A 15954-nucleotide genomic window follows, 5' to 3' on the forward strand; every position below is an offset into this window, starting at 1 on the left:
GCACGTCAAACAGAACCAAAACAACTTCACTGGCGGTCCTCTGCGCCTGACTTGTCTCTCAATCAACACTAGGCCTCCCTAATAATTTTTCAATGTTAATCTACTGCACCTTGTGACTAATATTATTGGATCAATTACTTAAATTAAGAGGCAACCAGTCAGTCAGAGACGAGTTCTTCCTTTTTTATTGAAACCAGACCCGCGGGATGGTGCAAGGTGGAAGGCTCTCGTTAGACTTGACACTGTAGTAAGCAACCACTATTTAATGCTGTACATTCAATCAGAAGTGGGTTGAAGATGATACCCTAATAGCAATGCTCCTGAAGGCACAATTTTCAAAAACTGTAGATATGTTCGTTTTAGGAGACCTTTCATGGCTATTTCTCTAAAAATTTAACACTTCGAGAAATTTGCTTTGAAGTCTATAAAAAAGGCTTACTTTAGATGAGTTTTTCAACATTTTTTTCAAACGTTTTTAATGTTGAAAAACTAAAGTTAATATTTTCAGAATTTTTTAAAGACTTTTTCACTTCAATTTTACCTATTGTAAATTTTACTTACGAAAATACCCAAACAGAGTTTCCTAAAAACGAATATTTTAACATTGTTTTTAGAAAGTGTCTTTTTGAAAGTGAAGAGTTTTGTTAACAGTCGTTGCTACCAGGGTAAGTCAACGGAGAAGGTTTCAATCGAGGTAAAAATCTACATGGGCACTTAGTTGATACACAGCTACAACTAACGAGTCCCGTGCAACTCTGAAGAGGTGAGGAAAGCGAAAGTGCCTTCAATTTTGAACATGCAACACGCACATCCGTGGAACACGAATAGTTGCATCAAGGCGCTGCAGTCGACTTATTGTTAGTCTTGTCTTTGTAAAGTGGAAACGCCTCCGATGTTTGAATATGCAACTCGCACTTCCAAGATACTGAAAACATAAGATACATTTAAAAAAAAGAAAACTCGTAAATTTGAATTAAAAACTGGGGCTGTGCTGTGAGTTTTAGGTCTTGCGGCTGGCAGCGGTGCGTGAACACTTGAACAGCCCGGGCGGCGCGGCTGTGCGGTGCGCGCCCAATACTCACCAGCGTCGACGTGTTGCGTCTCACTCTGAGTCTCTGAGGGATCCGTAATTCCTCGTAAAGAAGTCTGCACGGACTAATTGAATGCACTGGGACTGGGAAAAGGGTACGGAATTGCCATTGCCACGGTAGACATAGGAAACCGGTGTCGGCACAACACACACCGCACGACCCCAGCTCCAACTCATCACCACGGTTGCCGCCTCGTCAATGACCTCCGTGCCATTTGCCAAACCCGGTGAGGATACGCACTGGAAAAAAAAGTCGCTTGGATCTAGAGTCGAGACTCTTAAATACATTGAGAAGAAAAATCCTCTTGATTCAATTGGACTTTTCGCTTGAATCAAAAGGAAATCCGCCTAAATTAAGAGGCTCGGCTCTTCGAGCCAAGGAAAAATCAGATTGAATCAAGAGTATTTTTTCTTGTCGATGGTGTTAAGAGTCTTCCCAGTGCGTGGCTAAGGATGTAGTTTCACGGTTGCCATAATTTCTTCATCTTCAAATTCTCTAATTTTTTTTTTCTTTACCCTGACTCCAAATTTTCTAATTTCCTCATTTTTCCTGACCTTTGACCAAATTCCCATCAATTGTTACTTTGATTAAAAATACGATGACTTTCGCTAAACGTTAGACATATTTCTTTCTTTAAGGATAAAATTATGAAAGGGGCATTCAGTAGCTCGTGGAAAGATGAAGAGCTTTAAAAATGACCAGGAACAGTGAACAGTTCGAAGATCAGTGATTTGTTATATTGATTAGTGGATGCGTCAAAAAGTTCCTGACTTTTTTGACGAATTCCCTGAATTTTCTCGGTCGTCGCAAATTCCCTGATATCCCCGGCTTTTCAGACCGTCGCGTCGGCAAACCTGAGTTCTCTATTGGAAGGGTTATAATAAGTGGGGTTAGACATGCTATACACGAAGGGGAGCACAAAGGGGAGCTAAAGAGAAAAGCCGCAACCGAACCTCTGAACCAAACGAAAACATTCGTAGCACACTGGAAAAAAAAAACACATTGGATCTAGAGTCCAGACTCTTAAAACATCGACAAGAAAAAATACTCTTGATTCAATCAGATTTAAGCTTAAATCAAGAACCAAACCTCTTCATTTGAGCGGATTTCGTTTTGATTTAAGCTTAAATCTGATTGAATCAAGAGTCATTTTTCTTCTCAATGTTTTCAAGAGTCTGGACTCTATATCCTATGTATTTTTTTTCTAGTAAGTGCATATTTTAGGCTTGGGGTGAAAAATTTCAAAATGAAGAATCACAGTTTCTAGGCGTTTTTTGGCCTCCTCCCTAAAACGCATCCCCCAAAGTTTCACAAAATTTCGCGAAATTTCACGCGAATAAATTTAATGCAATTTCTCATCTCTGCTGGTGGGAAGGGGGTTGGAGGAGCGACTACAGGACGGAAGCGACAACGCGGGAGCGGGCGGCTGGCGGGAGGCCGAGACTGAGGAAAGGTTTTGGCAGACATCAATCAACGGGGGTTCGGGGGCACCGCGGACGGGGACCGGGGACTTGGCGCGGCCTTCGGACTCGGACCAGATCCACCATCCACCATCCACCGTACACCGACCAACCCGCTCTCGGCCCTCCACTCCCCGGCCTCCCGCGATAATTACCAACAGCCGACCCGCCACGTCATTGCCACATCCCTTCGACTTTCGAAGAAATCCGTCTACTATACTGCCGTGCAACGCAAAAACGCCGTAAACGTCATTTTACATGTTTTGGAAACAACGTATCATAGCAGAAAAACGTGTGTACCTTAGGACAATGTTTTTACAGAATCCCTTCGCAAATACTATCAAGAACTTAACTTGAAAATTTGAGGTGCATGCTACCGTGCTTAGGAAGAACGCCGTATGAACATTCGAGAGTTGCCAAATTTCCCCAAAAAAACATGTATTTTTGAGAACAGAAATGCGTATTTTTCCCTGGAAATTTAAGACATTTCAGACAAAATTACGACCAAAATTATCTGAAAAAATTGAAGAAAAAAATTCACGATTTTCCCAGGAAATTTGGTTTTTATTGAAGGAAATGTGGCAACGTCTGAAGGTTCATACGGCGTTCTTCCTTAGCACGGCAGCATGGGTAAAACAGTTTTTATGTTATACAGTGTTCTCCAAAAAACGAGGGAACATCTTGATGAATTTATGGCGTTCTTGCTTAGCACGGCAGTATAAAAGCCAATGTTTCCCCATAGCCCGGCTTAGTTTACCTAACATACTGCCGTGCTAAGGAAAAACGCCGTATGAACGTTCCAGAGTTGCCAAATTTCTCCGTATAAAGCATATTGACGGTGACTCTACCAGACCACGTATCTCGTTTGTGGTGTTAAAAAATCTTCGCTCCCATTTTTTTGGAAGAACAGCAAATCAATATAATTTCTTTAAATTTTCAAAGAGTTTCCTTCGCACAGAGAAGGAAAAACACGGGAGATTTCAATGATTGACATTGAGTAGGTTTTCATTTAAAAAATGAAGTATAATAGGATGTCTACAGGGTCGAAAACCGAGATACGTGGTCTGGTAGTTTCCCCGTCGATATATTTTTGAAGAAAGTTATGCATGCATATTTGAATGATTATTTTTGTGATATATTTATTATGAATAATTGCATTTATCACATAATGTTTGACAACAGGAAGATGAAGCGGCACATGATTCGTCGGCCGGCCATTGTTTACCCTACTCCGCTATCCATCTTCCTTTGACAGAATTATGACATCCTTGGTCGAGATCGAGACTGGACTCCACCAACCTACCTCCGCGCGGTGGGCATAGATATTTTCCCCGTTTCGGATCGAACGATTGTGCGAAGAGCGAGAATTACTCACAATCGGACTATCGAATGTCATCCATGGCCTTCAAAATATCGTAATTGCAAGTTAAAGGTCGATTTCAATGAGTTGGGTCTTTTAGGATAGAAAAAACTTGGTTTCTCCTCTACCCTTCAACACCGCCTTAACTCGAGATTTCGATATTCTTGAGGTTCTGGATGAATTGAGGGGTAAAAATTGATTAGGAGGAAATCGCCATATTTCATGAAGTTTGGTTCATAATTGTCGCCGATTTGCCTACAAAAACCAGAGGCAGTATCTTCTACTGAGAATACTTTTGGGGTAAATTTTATAGATGAAAAAAAAAACTCATTTTGACCTGCAGGACACGCTCCAGCAGTCAAGCTAATCTTACATCGCTTGACGTGAAAGTTGCCTTATAAATCAATATGTTCAATCAACGTCCAGATTGCTTAAGGTTTAAACGTTGCGAGAAAAAAGTAAAAAATAGACATGAAATTTGAAGATAAATAAATATATTAGGTAATTTTCAGATAAGGAGGTATAAAAAAGGGCATTGAAACATGAAGGTATGAAACTCAATAAATCGACACGGGTTTGCATCACATAGACGATTTCAGCTAGTCTATCGCCCTCAATAACAAAGGGTCTTCAGTACCACAAACTGAAGAAAAAAGCGCCAAAAAGTCGGTTTTTGTCAGGAGCAAAAACGATATTGCAGCACAATCCGAGGCACTAAGGATACTAAGAGAGCTCCGATTTTACATCAGCACGTTTTGGGTAAAAAATTAAGGCGCACAGGCGAAAGAACCAAAATAAAATTATCGGACTAAAGGCTAACCTACGGAACCAAAGTATCTACAGATGCAGTGTTTCATTCATTAAAATACTAAATTCCGAGACTTTTCCAATCAAATATTTGCTCGTAGCTCATGAGTCGAGGCCTGCGGGCTGGTTGTTGAAATTGATAGACGAAGTAATAGACAAAGAAGACATAGGGAGTCTGGAACGATCATACTGGTTGAAGTGGGTGGTTCTTGTACACTAAGGGGCTAAATGGTGGACTAACTATACGATCTCTAGTGGGAAGTCGTTAGTTAGTCTATTACCTACCTCCTTTGTCTATTGCAACCACCAGCTTCCACTAATACGATCCCTCCATATCCCTTTTGTCTTCTTTGTCCACAATTTTGTCCATCGATTTCAACAATGAGACCGCTGTAGATACACTGGACTTGTCTCAACAAAAAGGCATGGAAAAACATGCATACATGGAAATTCATCCGGCAAATTGGACTAATACATGAGAGGGTATGGTTAGACTCTTCTCTTCATCGTAAGATTCTAAAGTGAATCAGGTATAAAATCTACGAACTGCGAAGTCTTTGTATAGTAAAATTAACTAACAGGTACGTAGAATAAAACAAGAGAAATTTGAGCTGATCCGAGCTTGCAAGGTTGCACGGTGATTCAGAGCTCGGAAGTTTATATTTGACAATGGCATGGCATTCAATTAATTATTCGAACTGACAATGTACATTTACAGAGTGATGTTTACGAAACGGAAAGGAAATTGACAGATGGAGCGACTTAAAATAGCAATCTACAATCAAAATTAACGGTGAAGAATTAAAGACCTTTATTGAAACACCATTGAATCCTTGTTATATTGAATCACCATGTAGGAAACGACATTTTTTGTCAGCTTACAACACCATTTTGTTTCTACCTGATTAACTTTGAGTGGCCAACACTATGCACCTTAGTACAGTAGCTTCTGAGAGCTTAGAAATTAAATTCCAAGAAAAAAGAAGGAAAATAATGATAAAAATCAGTGTTAATGGAAAATTTGGACTTGGAACTAAATCAAACTTTCGAGCGAAAGTTAGTTTGAGTGTTTACTTTTCCATTTTTCTGGCTGTAAATACGACGATCCTGTAGAAATATTTTAATCAAATGTTTACGATTTCTAAAGCTACAACCTGCGTGCTCAAATCATGAAGTGCAGAATTCGCCGCTTCCTAGGTGAAGGAATGTAACGCCATTCCATAGGGCAAAATTGACTCAAAAAATTAATTTGTCTGCAAGAAAATGACTGAATACATGAACGAATTGAACCGGAATCAGCTTTTCTAGATCAAACGTTGCCCACTTTGTTCTGAAGTTCTATTCTTTTAAAAGAGGGCCAAGTAACACTGAAACTTGATTTTTGAGAATATTGCTCATAGTCAGAGGTAAATTCCCAGAGAGTGTGAAGGCAATAAGTATGGATGGTGTTCTCTGTCAAAAACTTAAACATTATACAAAAGGCGACTTAAGATTGAGTTGGGTTGATTCCAGCTAAAATTGGTCAATGTAAAAAAAAAGTTCTTTCGCTTAGGGAACGACGAATCATGCATGCAAGACGGTTTCACCAAATTTTGCCACTCAAAGAGGAACCATCTGACTCGAAAGTCTGGAATAAATCAGAAGAAATAAAAAGAACAAAAAATAATGTTTCGACAGTCCTCTCTAGACTGGAGATATAAAAAAATTACATTTTACCCAAGATCTCACCTGGCAACACGGTAAATAGCTTCATTCGGTGGCCCGTGCTATATACTACATAGTAAAATATAAACTACAAATCCTTGGGTAAAAGAGATCTGCTTTGTTGTCTGCGAGAAATGTACAAAACGAGCAATTACACTACCGTATGAATAAATTAATTTCTAAGTAATCGAAAATAGTGCGTATTAATAATAACAACGTTATAAAAAATTAAGGCAAAAATCAAATTTAAAAAATTGAGTTACGGTCCAGGAAATTGGAAGCTGGCGCGTGTGGAATTTGCCCCGTTCGAGAGGTGCGTAAAATTACGAAAGACGGTTGAAAATTAAACTAAGCTCACGAGGAAACTTCGGACGCCCGTTAAAAACTTTTCATCAGCTCGGTGCCTGCAACATACCAAAAATATTTGAAATCAAAATGTGGAAAAAACAAGCTTTTCCTTAAACATTTTTCCTCAATACCATGAATAATTGTATTACTTGAAACGAGCACTAAAGTAAACGCAACATGCAAGCAAAGGCAAGAACCATGAACAAAACCGAAGAAACTTCAATTGGCCAGTTGCAAATTTCAGGTAGAGCAAAAGGAGGAGTTTTCCCTGATGGAAAATGGCTGAAAACTATTGATGAGCGCACCGGGAAAGACTAAAACACACTCTGAACTTAACAATCTATCTAAGAAACATGAGTTTTTTTAAGCTTCCCGCTTCAAAACGATACAACGGCACAGGTGAAAATTTCGAAAGAGGAGTCGTTCCATCCAACCCTTGCGTACTGGGGTGCTACACCGTATTCAGCATCTCAACACGCTTCCGCTCGCAAATCGTGAGGAAACACAATGGTCTTTATCAATGCGAGGAGAAAGTAAATATATTAACACGCGGGTTGATAAAATCCCGTCTCGTCACTCGTGTTTTGGAGGGTTGGCGTTGGTCATGTTGAATATTGCGTAGAATCCTGGTGCGTAAGGCGTAAGGGTTGGATAGAACGACTCCTCTTACGAAATGTTCACCTGTGTTGTAGTATTTTTTGAATGCGAAAAGCTTACAAAAACGCATATTTTGTACGCAGGTTGTAAAGTTAGTAGTGTATTTCAGGCTTTTCCGATGCGCTCATCATGACTTTTGAGCCATTTTTAATAAGTAACAACTCTTCTATTACTCTAAATAAAGTTTGCAACATGCCTATTGTATTGAATAATTTTACAACGTTTGTTACATGGATTTTATGATTGCTTTAAGCAGGAAAAGAGCTTAGGTTACGCGGTCTGAACCTCGGTCCAGCATGACCGAGCAGGGGCGATTCTCGAAGGTTATAGCAACACTGTTTTTCCTCCATTTGAATGTAAGTGAAACAATCGATTCTTGGTGAGGCAGCTTTTTTTCACCTGAAATCGATATTTTCAATGGATTTAAACGGAGGAAAAGTGAGAGGGACGCGGAACCTGGGCCGAATGACTCAGATCTAGGGACCGAACATGCATTTAATGCACAATCGATCCTTGTTGAGGCAGCTTTCTTCGCCTGAAATTTTTAATGGATTTAAACGGAGGAAAAACAGTGTTGCCAACTTGCAAAATCGTCATTGCCGACAAAATGAAACGCGGAAACCTGGGCCGAATAACTCGGGTCCGGGGAGCGCGGGACCGGACACAGGGATGGGGGGGGGTGGGGGTGGGGGGCTGTCACTCCTGTTTTATTAGCTCGGGCGGAGAGCGCGCGGCGCCTAATTTTATTCTCGTCTTGTGTCATTCAAAAGTCGGCCCCTTTTCGGCAGCCGGGCTCACCTGCCCCCGACGAATGACGAATGGGCCGCACACGATAAATTGATAGTAACAACCTGTTTTCGTCCTCGAAACTGCCCCTCGAAATTTAGGAGCGGGCGGCTCTTTTCATCTTCCCCTTCCCCGAAGCCGCTCCGGTCGTCGTCGCGGATTCGCGGGTTCCCATCCGCGACCTCTCGTCCCTCCTAATAACGTCGCGCCCATGATTCGCATTACGTTTTGCAAAAAGGAACCAAGAGCATTCTAATGTTGCTAGTGCAATGTTGTTTGTGACGATTTCTTCAACTGATACTTGGTAAGACAGGCTCGTCTTACCAGGTATCGATTTTTCAGTTGATTTAAACGGAATATTAGCTGTGTTCGCCACCCTGTCAGGTTTTAGAGGAAATGGGGGAGTGCAAACTCCTTGAAGACTTTTGGGAAGATAAGGGACTTCGACAGCTAGGTGTGCATACGAGGTGGCAAAAAACGTAAGAAAGAAATGAAAGATTGGAAATTTCGGTGAAATATTTAATGAAATTTCACGAGGCTGTGAAATATTTCGTATTTTTCAGGGGCTAGAGGATTCAACCCACACACAAGAAGAGAAGGAAGTCGCAATTTTCACATTTTGCGAAGTATGAAAACAACCGGTTTTTTCAATATTTTTCATTTTCTAAAATTTCATGAAATATTTCACACGAAATTACAAAGTCTTTTCTTCAGGAGGGCGACGACAAATTGGACGTATTTCTGGCATGGAACTATGTGCTTAACGACATGAGCCCTGAGACCCATGAAAATAAATGCATAACAGGGCTCACGTCATATTGCACAAAGTTCCATTTGACAGAAATACGTCCGATTGTGCGTGGCCCGGATGTTGCCATATGCGAGGTTATTACGCCTTATTATCTGGAGACACTCGGAAACGAGACAAGGTATAGATTCGGAATTTTCTCCTCTGATTTTTGTGGTATGTGAGCGGCAGCGGTTGGGCCCATCACTCTTCGTCGCCAGTTAGAAATGAGCAGTTCGGTTCGGGCCGAAGAATCTCTGAATGAAGCGGTCCGCAAAAACAAAGGAAAAGCGCGGGTTTCGCGTAGACGCTCGATGAATGAATTGGATGCTCATTCAGAGCCCCCCTTGTAACCCCCCCCCTCTCCCCAAAGGATGCTTCATCGGTATCTCTCTGAGGTCCTCCAGCATCCCGCCCGCGGTGGACCCCTCCTCATTACGGCCCTGCTAATCGAGAACCGCTCAAATCCGATTGAGACCCGCCGTGGACACATTCGTTTCTGCAGTAAAGAGCAGATTACGCGCACCTTTGGATACTTCCGCCGCAGTATCCTTTTTTCCGATCATCTACTTCTTCTGCCATCGAGGATGAAACAGTGGTAGGGCAGAGCGCGCTGAATTTCTTCTTCGGTGCCTACACTCACACTTTCGCTGCGATGGGCAATAGATGAACGAAGATCACAACGAAACTATCACGTGATTTCGACATCAAGCTAAACTAAAATGCGTGATACAACTATATCAACTTCTGAGCCGCTCAAATTGTATCCATCAAGTTGAAGGCGAACTTGATTTCTCACTGGCGTTTTCAGTTAATCCAGACGTTAGCGCGAAAGTGGGATTAAATCGTAACTTAGGCAACTTATCTCAGTGTCAATATCGGATTATTTTTCTGGTGGGAGAATCGAGTGAAAGTCACTTGAAGTTTCGCTGCGATGGGCGTTAGATAAACAAAGATCACAACGACAGTCACTCGTGCTTTGGTCATCCAGCTAAACTAAAATGCGTGATACAACTATATCAACTTCTGGGCCGCTCAAATTGTATCCATCGAGTTGAAGGCGAACTTGATTTCTCACTCGCGTTTTCAGTTGACCAGACGTCGTGAGCGCGAGAGCTTTCTAGATTTTGCGACTTTTATCAATGTCAATATCAGAATATTTATCTACTTAGGGACTTTACAGTAGGTTGTGAAGTTAGGGAAGTTTTTCAGAATTTTCCGTTGCGCTCATCGTGTTTTCGAGCCATTTTTTATAAGAAGAAACTTTTCTTTTTGCTCTAGCTTATTGGCGGATCCAGCAAATCGGCAACCTTGTATTTCGCCGTTTAAACCTACACTGGAAAAAAAAACACATTGGGTCTAAGAGTCCAGCTCTTAAAAACATCGACAAGAAAAAGTACTCTTGCTTCAATCAGATTTAAGCTTAAATCAAGAACAAAGCCTCTTAATTTGAGCGGATTTCCTTTTGATTTAAGCTTAAATCTGATTGAATCAAGAGTATTTTTTCTTGTCGATGTTTTTAAGAGTCTGGACTCTAGATCCAATGTGGGGTTTTTTTTCCAGTGTATGGAAATGTTTCGATTTTTGGAAGGGCCAAGTGCTCCGACAAGAATCGACTATTTAACATAGGTTCAAATGGATAGAATCCAGTGTTGCCAAATTGCTGAACTCCCTCTGCTCTAGCTCCAGTTTGCAATAGGCTCATGGTGAATCCTTGCTGAAAACATAGTCCATTTGGCCCGTAAACTTTTCTGTCCGCTGTTTTTTTTGGCGATGACCCGTGGTGTCATCATTGAGTGATCGGGGACCGTAATGGGATCAATCGAAGTCGATTCAATTAGCGGTGCCCGATCCGAGACGCGACCGGTGAACAATGATCCATGACTGTTCCGAGTCCGGTTCCAAATTGCGCCGCGTCGTCCTCGTCGTTTCGCGAAGAAAAATTGCCCGAGGACGGAGAAAGACTAAAATGTGAGATTTAATCGTAATTATCATAATCTCGTCAGTCAAGGTATGCTCGGATGCGCTCCATTTCTTCGCTCGGTTTGTTTACCCTTCCTGTCAATTTTGAGAGTCACCGGAGATTTGTTCGGTTGATCGCTTCGACAGCCTGAAAATACCTTGTTAAAACGGGGAAGATTCCTCGTGGAATTCGGGATACGAGATGGGTTCATTTTTATGGTTTCCGGTACAGCTGGATCTCGTTAAAACATTTCCATTTCTAAATTTTTCAGGGTGTGTTTTTCGGGGGGGGTTGTTTTTTCAGGGGGGGGGGTGTTATATTTTAATTTTGAAAAATCCTGATATTTTCCTGATTTTTTCATTTTGAAAATTCCGGATATTTTCCTGCTCTTTGATGAGGCCTTCACTAGACGACACAAGCGCCACGGGTGAAAAATTATCAGAAACAAAGACGGCGCGATGATTCCTGGCAGGGTAGGCAAAAAGCAGTAAGACTTCTCCGCAGAGGAGATTCGCGTAGGAAAAATTCCTGATAAAACGTCCGATTTTTTCCGATTTTCCTGATATTTTCCGGTTTTTCCTGATGCTAGACACCCTGCTTTTATATTTTCTGTGTGACGGCAAAAAAAGAACAGTGGATGTAAGATGGTATATTTTCCACGCTTTTAAACTTTTTTTTCTATTTCTGGTTCAAGGGCCTCGGTAGAACCGATATAGAGTGCGTGACCTTAAGGCAGATGAACCAGTTGTTTTCAAGAGGGAATATGTCTATCTTTGAATGAACATTGGCTTGCACAAAAAGACATGCCAACTAAGACTCGTCGAGGAATGGACATGGTCCCTTTATAAAAACAACTGATTCAGGTATCATTCACTTAAGTTTCGCTTTTAATTTCGCCGCATGTGCAACAAAATTAGCAGGGAGTGCTAATACTTACCTATTCGAATAACATTATATTTCGCCCCATAAACTTAAATAAAACCAATGAAAAATACTGAAATCTTTCCGCATATATTGCCATTTCGAAAGCCTTCAATTATTCTACGTAGGCAATAAACATACAAAGGAGCGTGAGAAGGTATTAACTCGAAAGACAGAAATATACCTCACTCCATGGACTTCGATAGCACCAAAAAAGAGTGCTATTAGGCGTAAACCTATCGTCTTTTTCAGATTCGCCTTCGTTTTCAGCATATAGGCAACACACATCCCAAAAAGCACGAATAAGCTTTTCTTCATAGCTCAACGGACAAGTGAATTGGGTTGGGGGGGGGGGGGAAGTTCTTCATTAGGATTTGGTCGAAAAAGTCAATCAGACCCACTCGCGAAAATTCGCCCGAGGACTAACTTTTTCCCTGAAAGAGAGGAGCAGGGTCGGATCTAGGTGATGGCCACTTGGGCCGCGGCCCATGGCGGCAAATTTTGCAATTTTTTTAAATATAGGTATAAAAAAAATCGTATTCAGAAAAAAATTACAAACGAGAAAAGGTGACAAAATCTCTCATTTCCAGAGAGTATAGTAATTTCTAATTTTGTCATCTTTCGGTGATACAAGAGACTTTCATTAGTTTATATTAGTTTATATTACTTTATATTAGTTTAATAGAGAAACTAAACACGCAATTTGGCCTGGAACGGCGCGGCGCAGAGAGCAATGATGACGAGAACTTGCGATGAACGGGAGAAACCCTCGCCTCGGCGCGGCGCTGCGGTCGTCATGTAACACATATCAGCGCCTACAAAACTGCATGAATACTTCACGCACTACGTCACACACAGTGCGGTCAACAGCGCAGCGGTCGGCGTGAAACGCAAAGCGCCTACAAGACTGTAGGAATACTTTACGAATTGCACCAAAACCAATTGCGGTCAGCGCGGCGCAGTGGCGGAAGTTAAAATTATTAAATCACATTTATGTTTGTTCTTTCATAATTTTTTCGTTTATTTCTTCAAATGGAAGGCCTCGACCACTCAGAGATAGGTATACGGAACTTAACTTTGGCGCAAAGTTTTGTGAACTTTTGGTAATAGTGTTGAAAGGGATTTCGCAAATAATGTGTCCAACAAGAATGAACGCGTCTAATGCACCCCTCTCCCTTTGGCACGTTCACTTGATGGTTTTTATTGATGTTTCAAAACGAATGATAAGGGGGCGGCAAGTTGGTAAATCCGGCCCTGGAGAGGAGACTACTTTTCCGTGCTTTTTTGCGGAACCCCCGATTTTGCGGGACAGCTCGGAAAATTTGCCGTCTCCTTACATCCCTCCCGATTGTGATACGTCTCACACAAATGGCTAGCAATTTCAGAAAAAAAAATCCCTGACATTTTCCCTGAAATCCTTGATTTCCTAATTCTTCGACACGGTTGAACTGATTGGATTTATGTATTATGAGAATGTTTTCAGATTTTAGAATGTCATGCTTTCTCGCAGAATCCCCGATTTTGCGAAAAAGCTCGGAAAATTCGCCATCGCCTTATATCCCTCCCGATTGCAATACGTCTCACCCGAATGGCTAGCAATTTAAGAGTAAAAAAATCCCTGACACTTCTCCTGGAATCCTTGATTTCCTAATTTTTCGACACGGTTGAACTGATTGGATGTAAGTATTATATGAATGTTTTCAGATTTTAGAATGTCATGCTTTCTCGCAGAATCCCCGATTTTGCGGAAAAACTCGGAAAATTCGCCATCGCCTCACATCCCTCCCGATTGCGATACGTATCACTATCATCCGAATGTCCTCTAATGCCGTGCTAAGGAAGAACGCCGTATGAACATTCGAGAGTTGCCAAATTTCCTTCGGTAAAGTGTTCATTTTTAAGAAAAGTTATGAATCTTTTTCCTCGAAATTTTCAGGAACTTTATGTGAAATAGCGAAGAAAATTATCTGAAAAATTGGAAAGAAAAAATTCTTAAGATTGCCAGGAAATGCGTGTTTTATCCTAGGGAATTTGGCAACGCCTGAAGGTTCATACGGCGTTTTTCCTTAGGACGGTAGTCTAGTCCTCGAGTGTTCGGCGGGCGATATCACGATGCCCAGACGGCTTTTCCCGCTCCGGGCCTCGATTTTCCCTCCCGAGTTTTCCGGGAACGAGGGAGCTCCTCCGGCGACGGATTCCTTCCGATAGCCGATACGCGGTAGGAAAAAAAAACGCGAAAAAGCGAAAAAAAAATCGAAAGGGGAGTAGAAATAAATCATAATCCAGACGCGGGATGCCTTCACGGCTTCTTCGCTCCCTCGCGCCTCGAGAAAGGGGTAAAAACAGGAATCCACCCTAGGGGGAGGGGGGGGGGAGTGGTTCGGAAGCCGCGGCTGCAGACTGGAAGCCGGCCGCTGTCGATACCAGACTGCCAGGCATTCGACATTCGACTGCCGCCGGCCCTCGGCAAGAACGCCGCAAGGGCCTCCCGATGTTACCAGATTTCCTTCCATAAAACACACGGATTTTCGAGAAAATTTATGCAATCTCCGCTCCTATTTACTTTCTAAAAGGAGACAGGACCAAAGGTCATTGCTTGAAGTTTTCGCAAAATATTTTTCATTAAGAGAAGAAGAATCAATCTCATTTTCAAAACATGAACTTCAATAGTTTTCCATGTAGAAAATAAATTATGACAGGATAGGTCTGAAACGCCGCAAACCAAGAACCGCATTTCTGCAGTTTCACCAGCGACATTTTCCGACCGATTTTCCGGATAATATTTATTTTCGAAGAAAGTTATGAATATTTTCCCTTGAAAATTTCAGACTTTTTTTTTTATCCTCTGAAATCTTCTAAAAATCAGAATCGATATATTTACAATTTTTTTGGAAAATTCGTGATTTGTCAAAGGAAATTCGGCAACACCTAATGGCTTATACGGCGTTCTTCCTTAGCGCGGCAGTATAAGAACATACTTCAGAATAAACCAAAGCAATACAAGAGGAACTTGATAATGCGCATTATGTTGAGAAACAGTATATTCCCCGGGCTACTTCATCAATATCATCATGATATCTCGTTCATCCGTACTTCGTCACGGAAAATCCTTACAGTTTCTATTCTTCCATACCAAGCTATCAAAATCCGTAAAAAGCCACCCTAACTACCGCCGAACGGTAAATCGAGTCAATCAGAGTGGTCGTACATACAATTTTTGACCAAAATTGCAAATTTTGATGATTATTCCGTCAAATTTTAAATTTTGAGGGGTGTTGCTAGAGGAAAATTTCACAAGAAAACCAATGAAACTACTTTTGAAACCTCAAAGTTTTGTGTAAACGGAGTTTTAAGTTTTTAAAGTTTCTATATTTTGTCCGACCTCTCCAGTTGAGTCGATCTACCGTGCGCCGTTTTGCAAGGAACATAGAATTTGGATGAGGATCCAACAAATCCAATCCTCAGTGAGAATTCCGACCAAGTTCCGCTCTATCGGTGGTTATCATTTTTCCATCAGGTCGCCGACCGTCGCGCTGTCTCATTGGCGCCTGCGGGGGTGTCAGGAAGGAGGGGAACAAAGGAAGGGTGACATATTGCATAGATTGAGAGTGGCGTGGATGTGAGAATATTGATAGCTTCATCGGGATCAAGTCGGCGCTGAGATGCGGATGGAAGATGGATGGACGGTGATTTGGGCGTGCGATTTCAATTTAGCCGATTGGAACAGCCACTTTGCCTCCCGAGGACGGACTCCGGAAGCTTCTTCGAGATTCCGTCGCGTTCCCCGCGTATAAAGCTCGACGCGCGAACGAATAAAGTAAGTAAATATAGAATTTCTAACTTATCTGCTGAATCAGGTGGTGAACGGGAATGGTGCTAGGTGCACACCATTTCGCGAGGAATACAAAGCCAAAAATTTCGATTAGAGTCAAACATTTTTTTGAGCTTTGGTGGCAGTGCAAGACTGATGAGGGACAACCCCCCCCCCCCCCTTGCTCTCTCTTACGGGTACTCATTAGAGCTTGAACAATTTTTGACTCTAATTGAAATTTTTGAACTTTTTGGCTTGG

At 41.7% G+C, this 15954-nt stretch overlaps 1 protein-coding gene across 1 annotated transcript in view; it reads right to left on the minus strand.

Moving 5' to 3' along the window:
• Positions 1–4388: 4388 nt before the first annotated feature.
• LOC109031537 (ubiquitin carboxyl-terminal hydrolase 48) overlaps positions 4389–15954 on the minus strand; it is a 101733-nt gene continuing 90167 nt past the window's right edge. The window contains exon 20 of the mRNA XM_019043101.2: positions 4389–6826. Coding sequence (XP_018898646.2) covers positions 6801–6826 — 26 coding nt within the window. The 3' untranslated portion in view covers positions 4389–6800. The remainder of the gene's footprint in view (positions 6827–15954) is intronic.

The sequence above is a fragment of the Bemisia tabaci genome, chromosome 4 (genome assembly GCF_918797505.1).
Source record: "Bemisia tabaci chromosome 4, PGI_BMITA_v3".
NCBI classification, from domain to species: Eukaryota; Metazoa; Arthropoda; class Insecta; order Hemiptera; family Aleyrodidae; genus Bemisia; species Bemisia tabaci.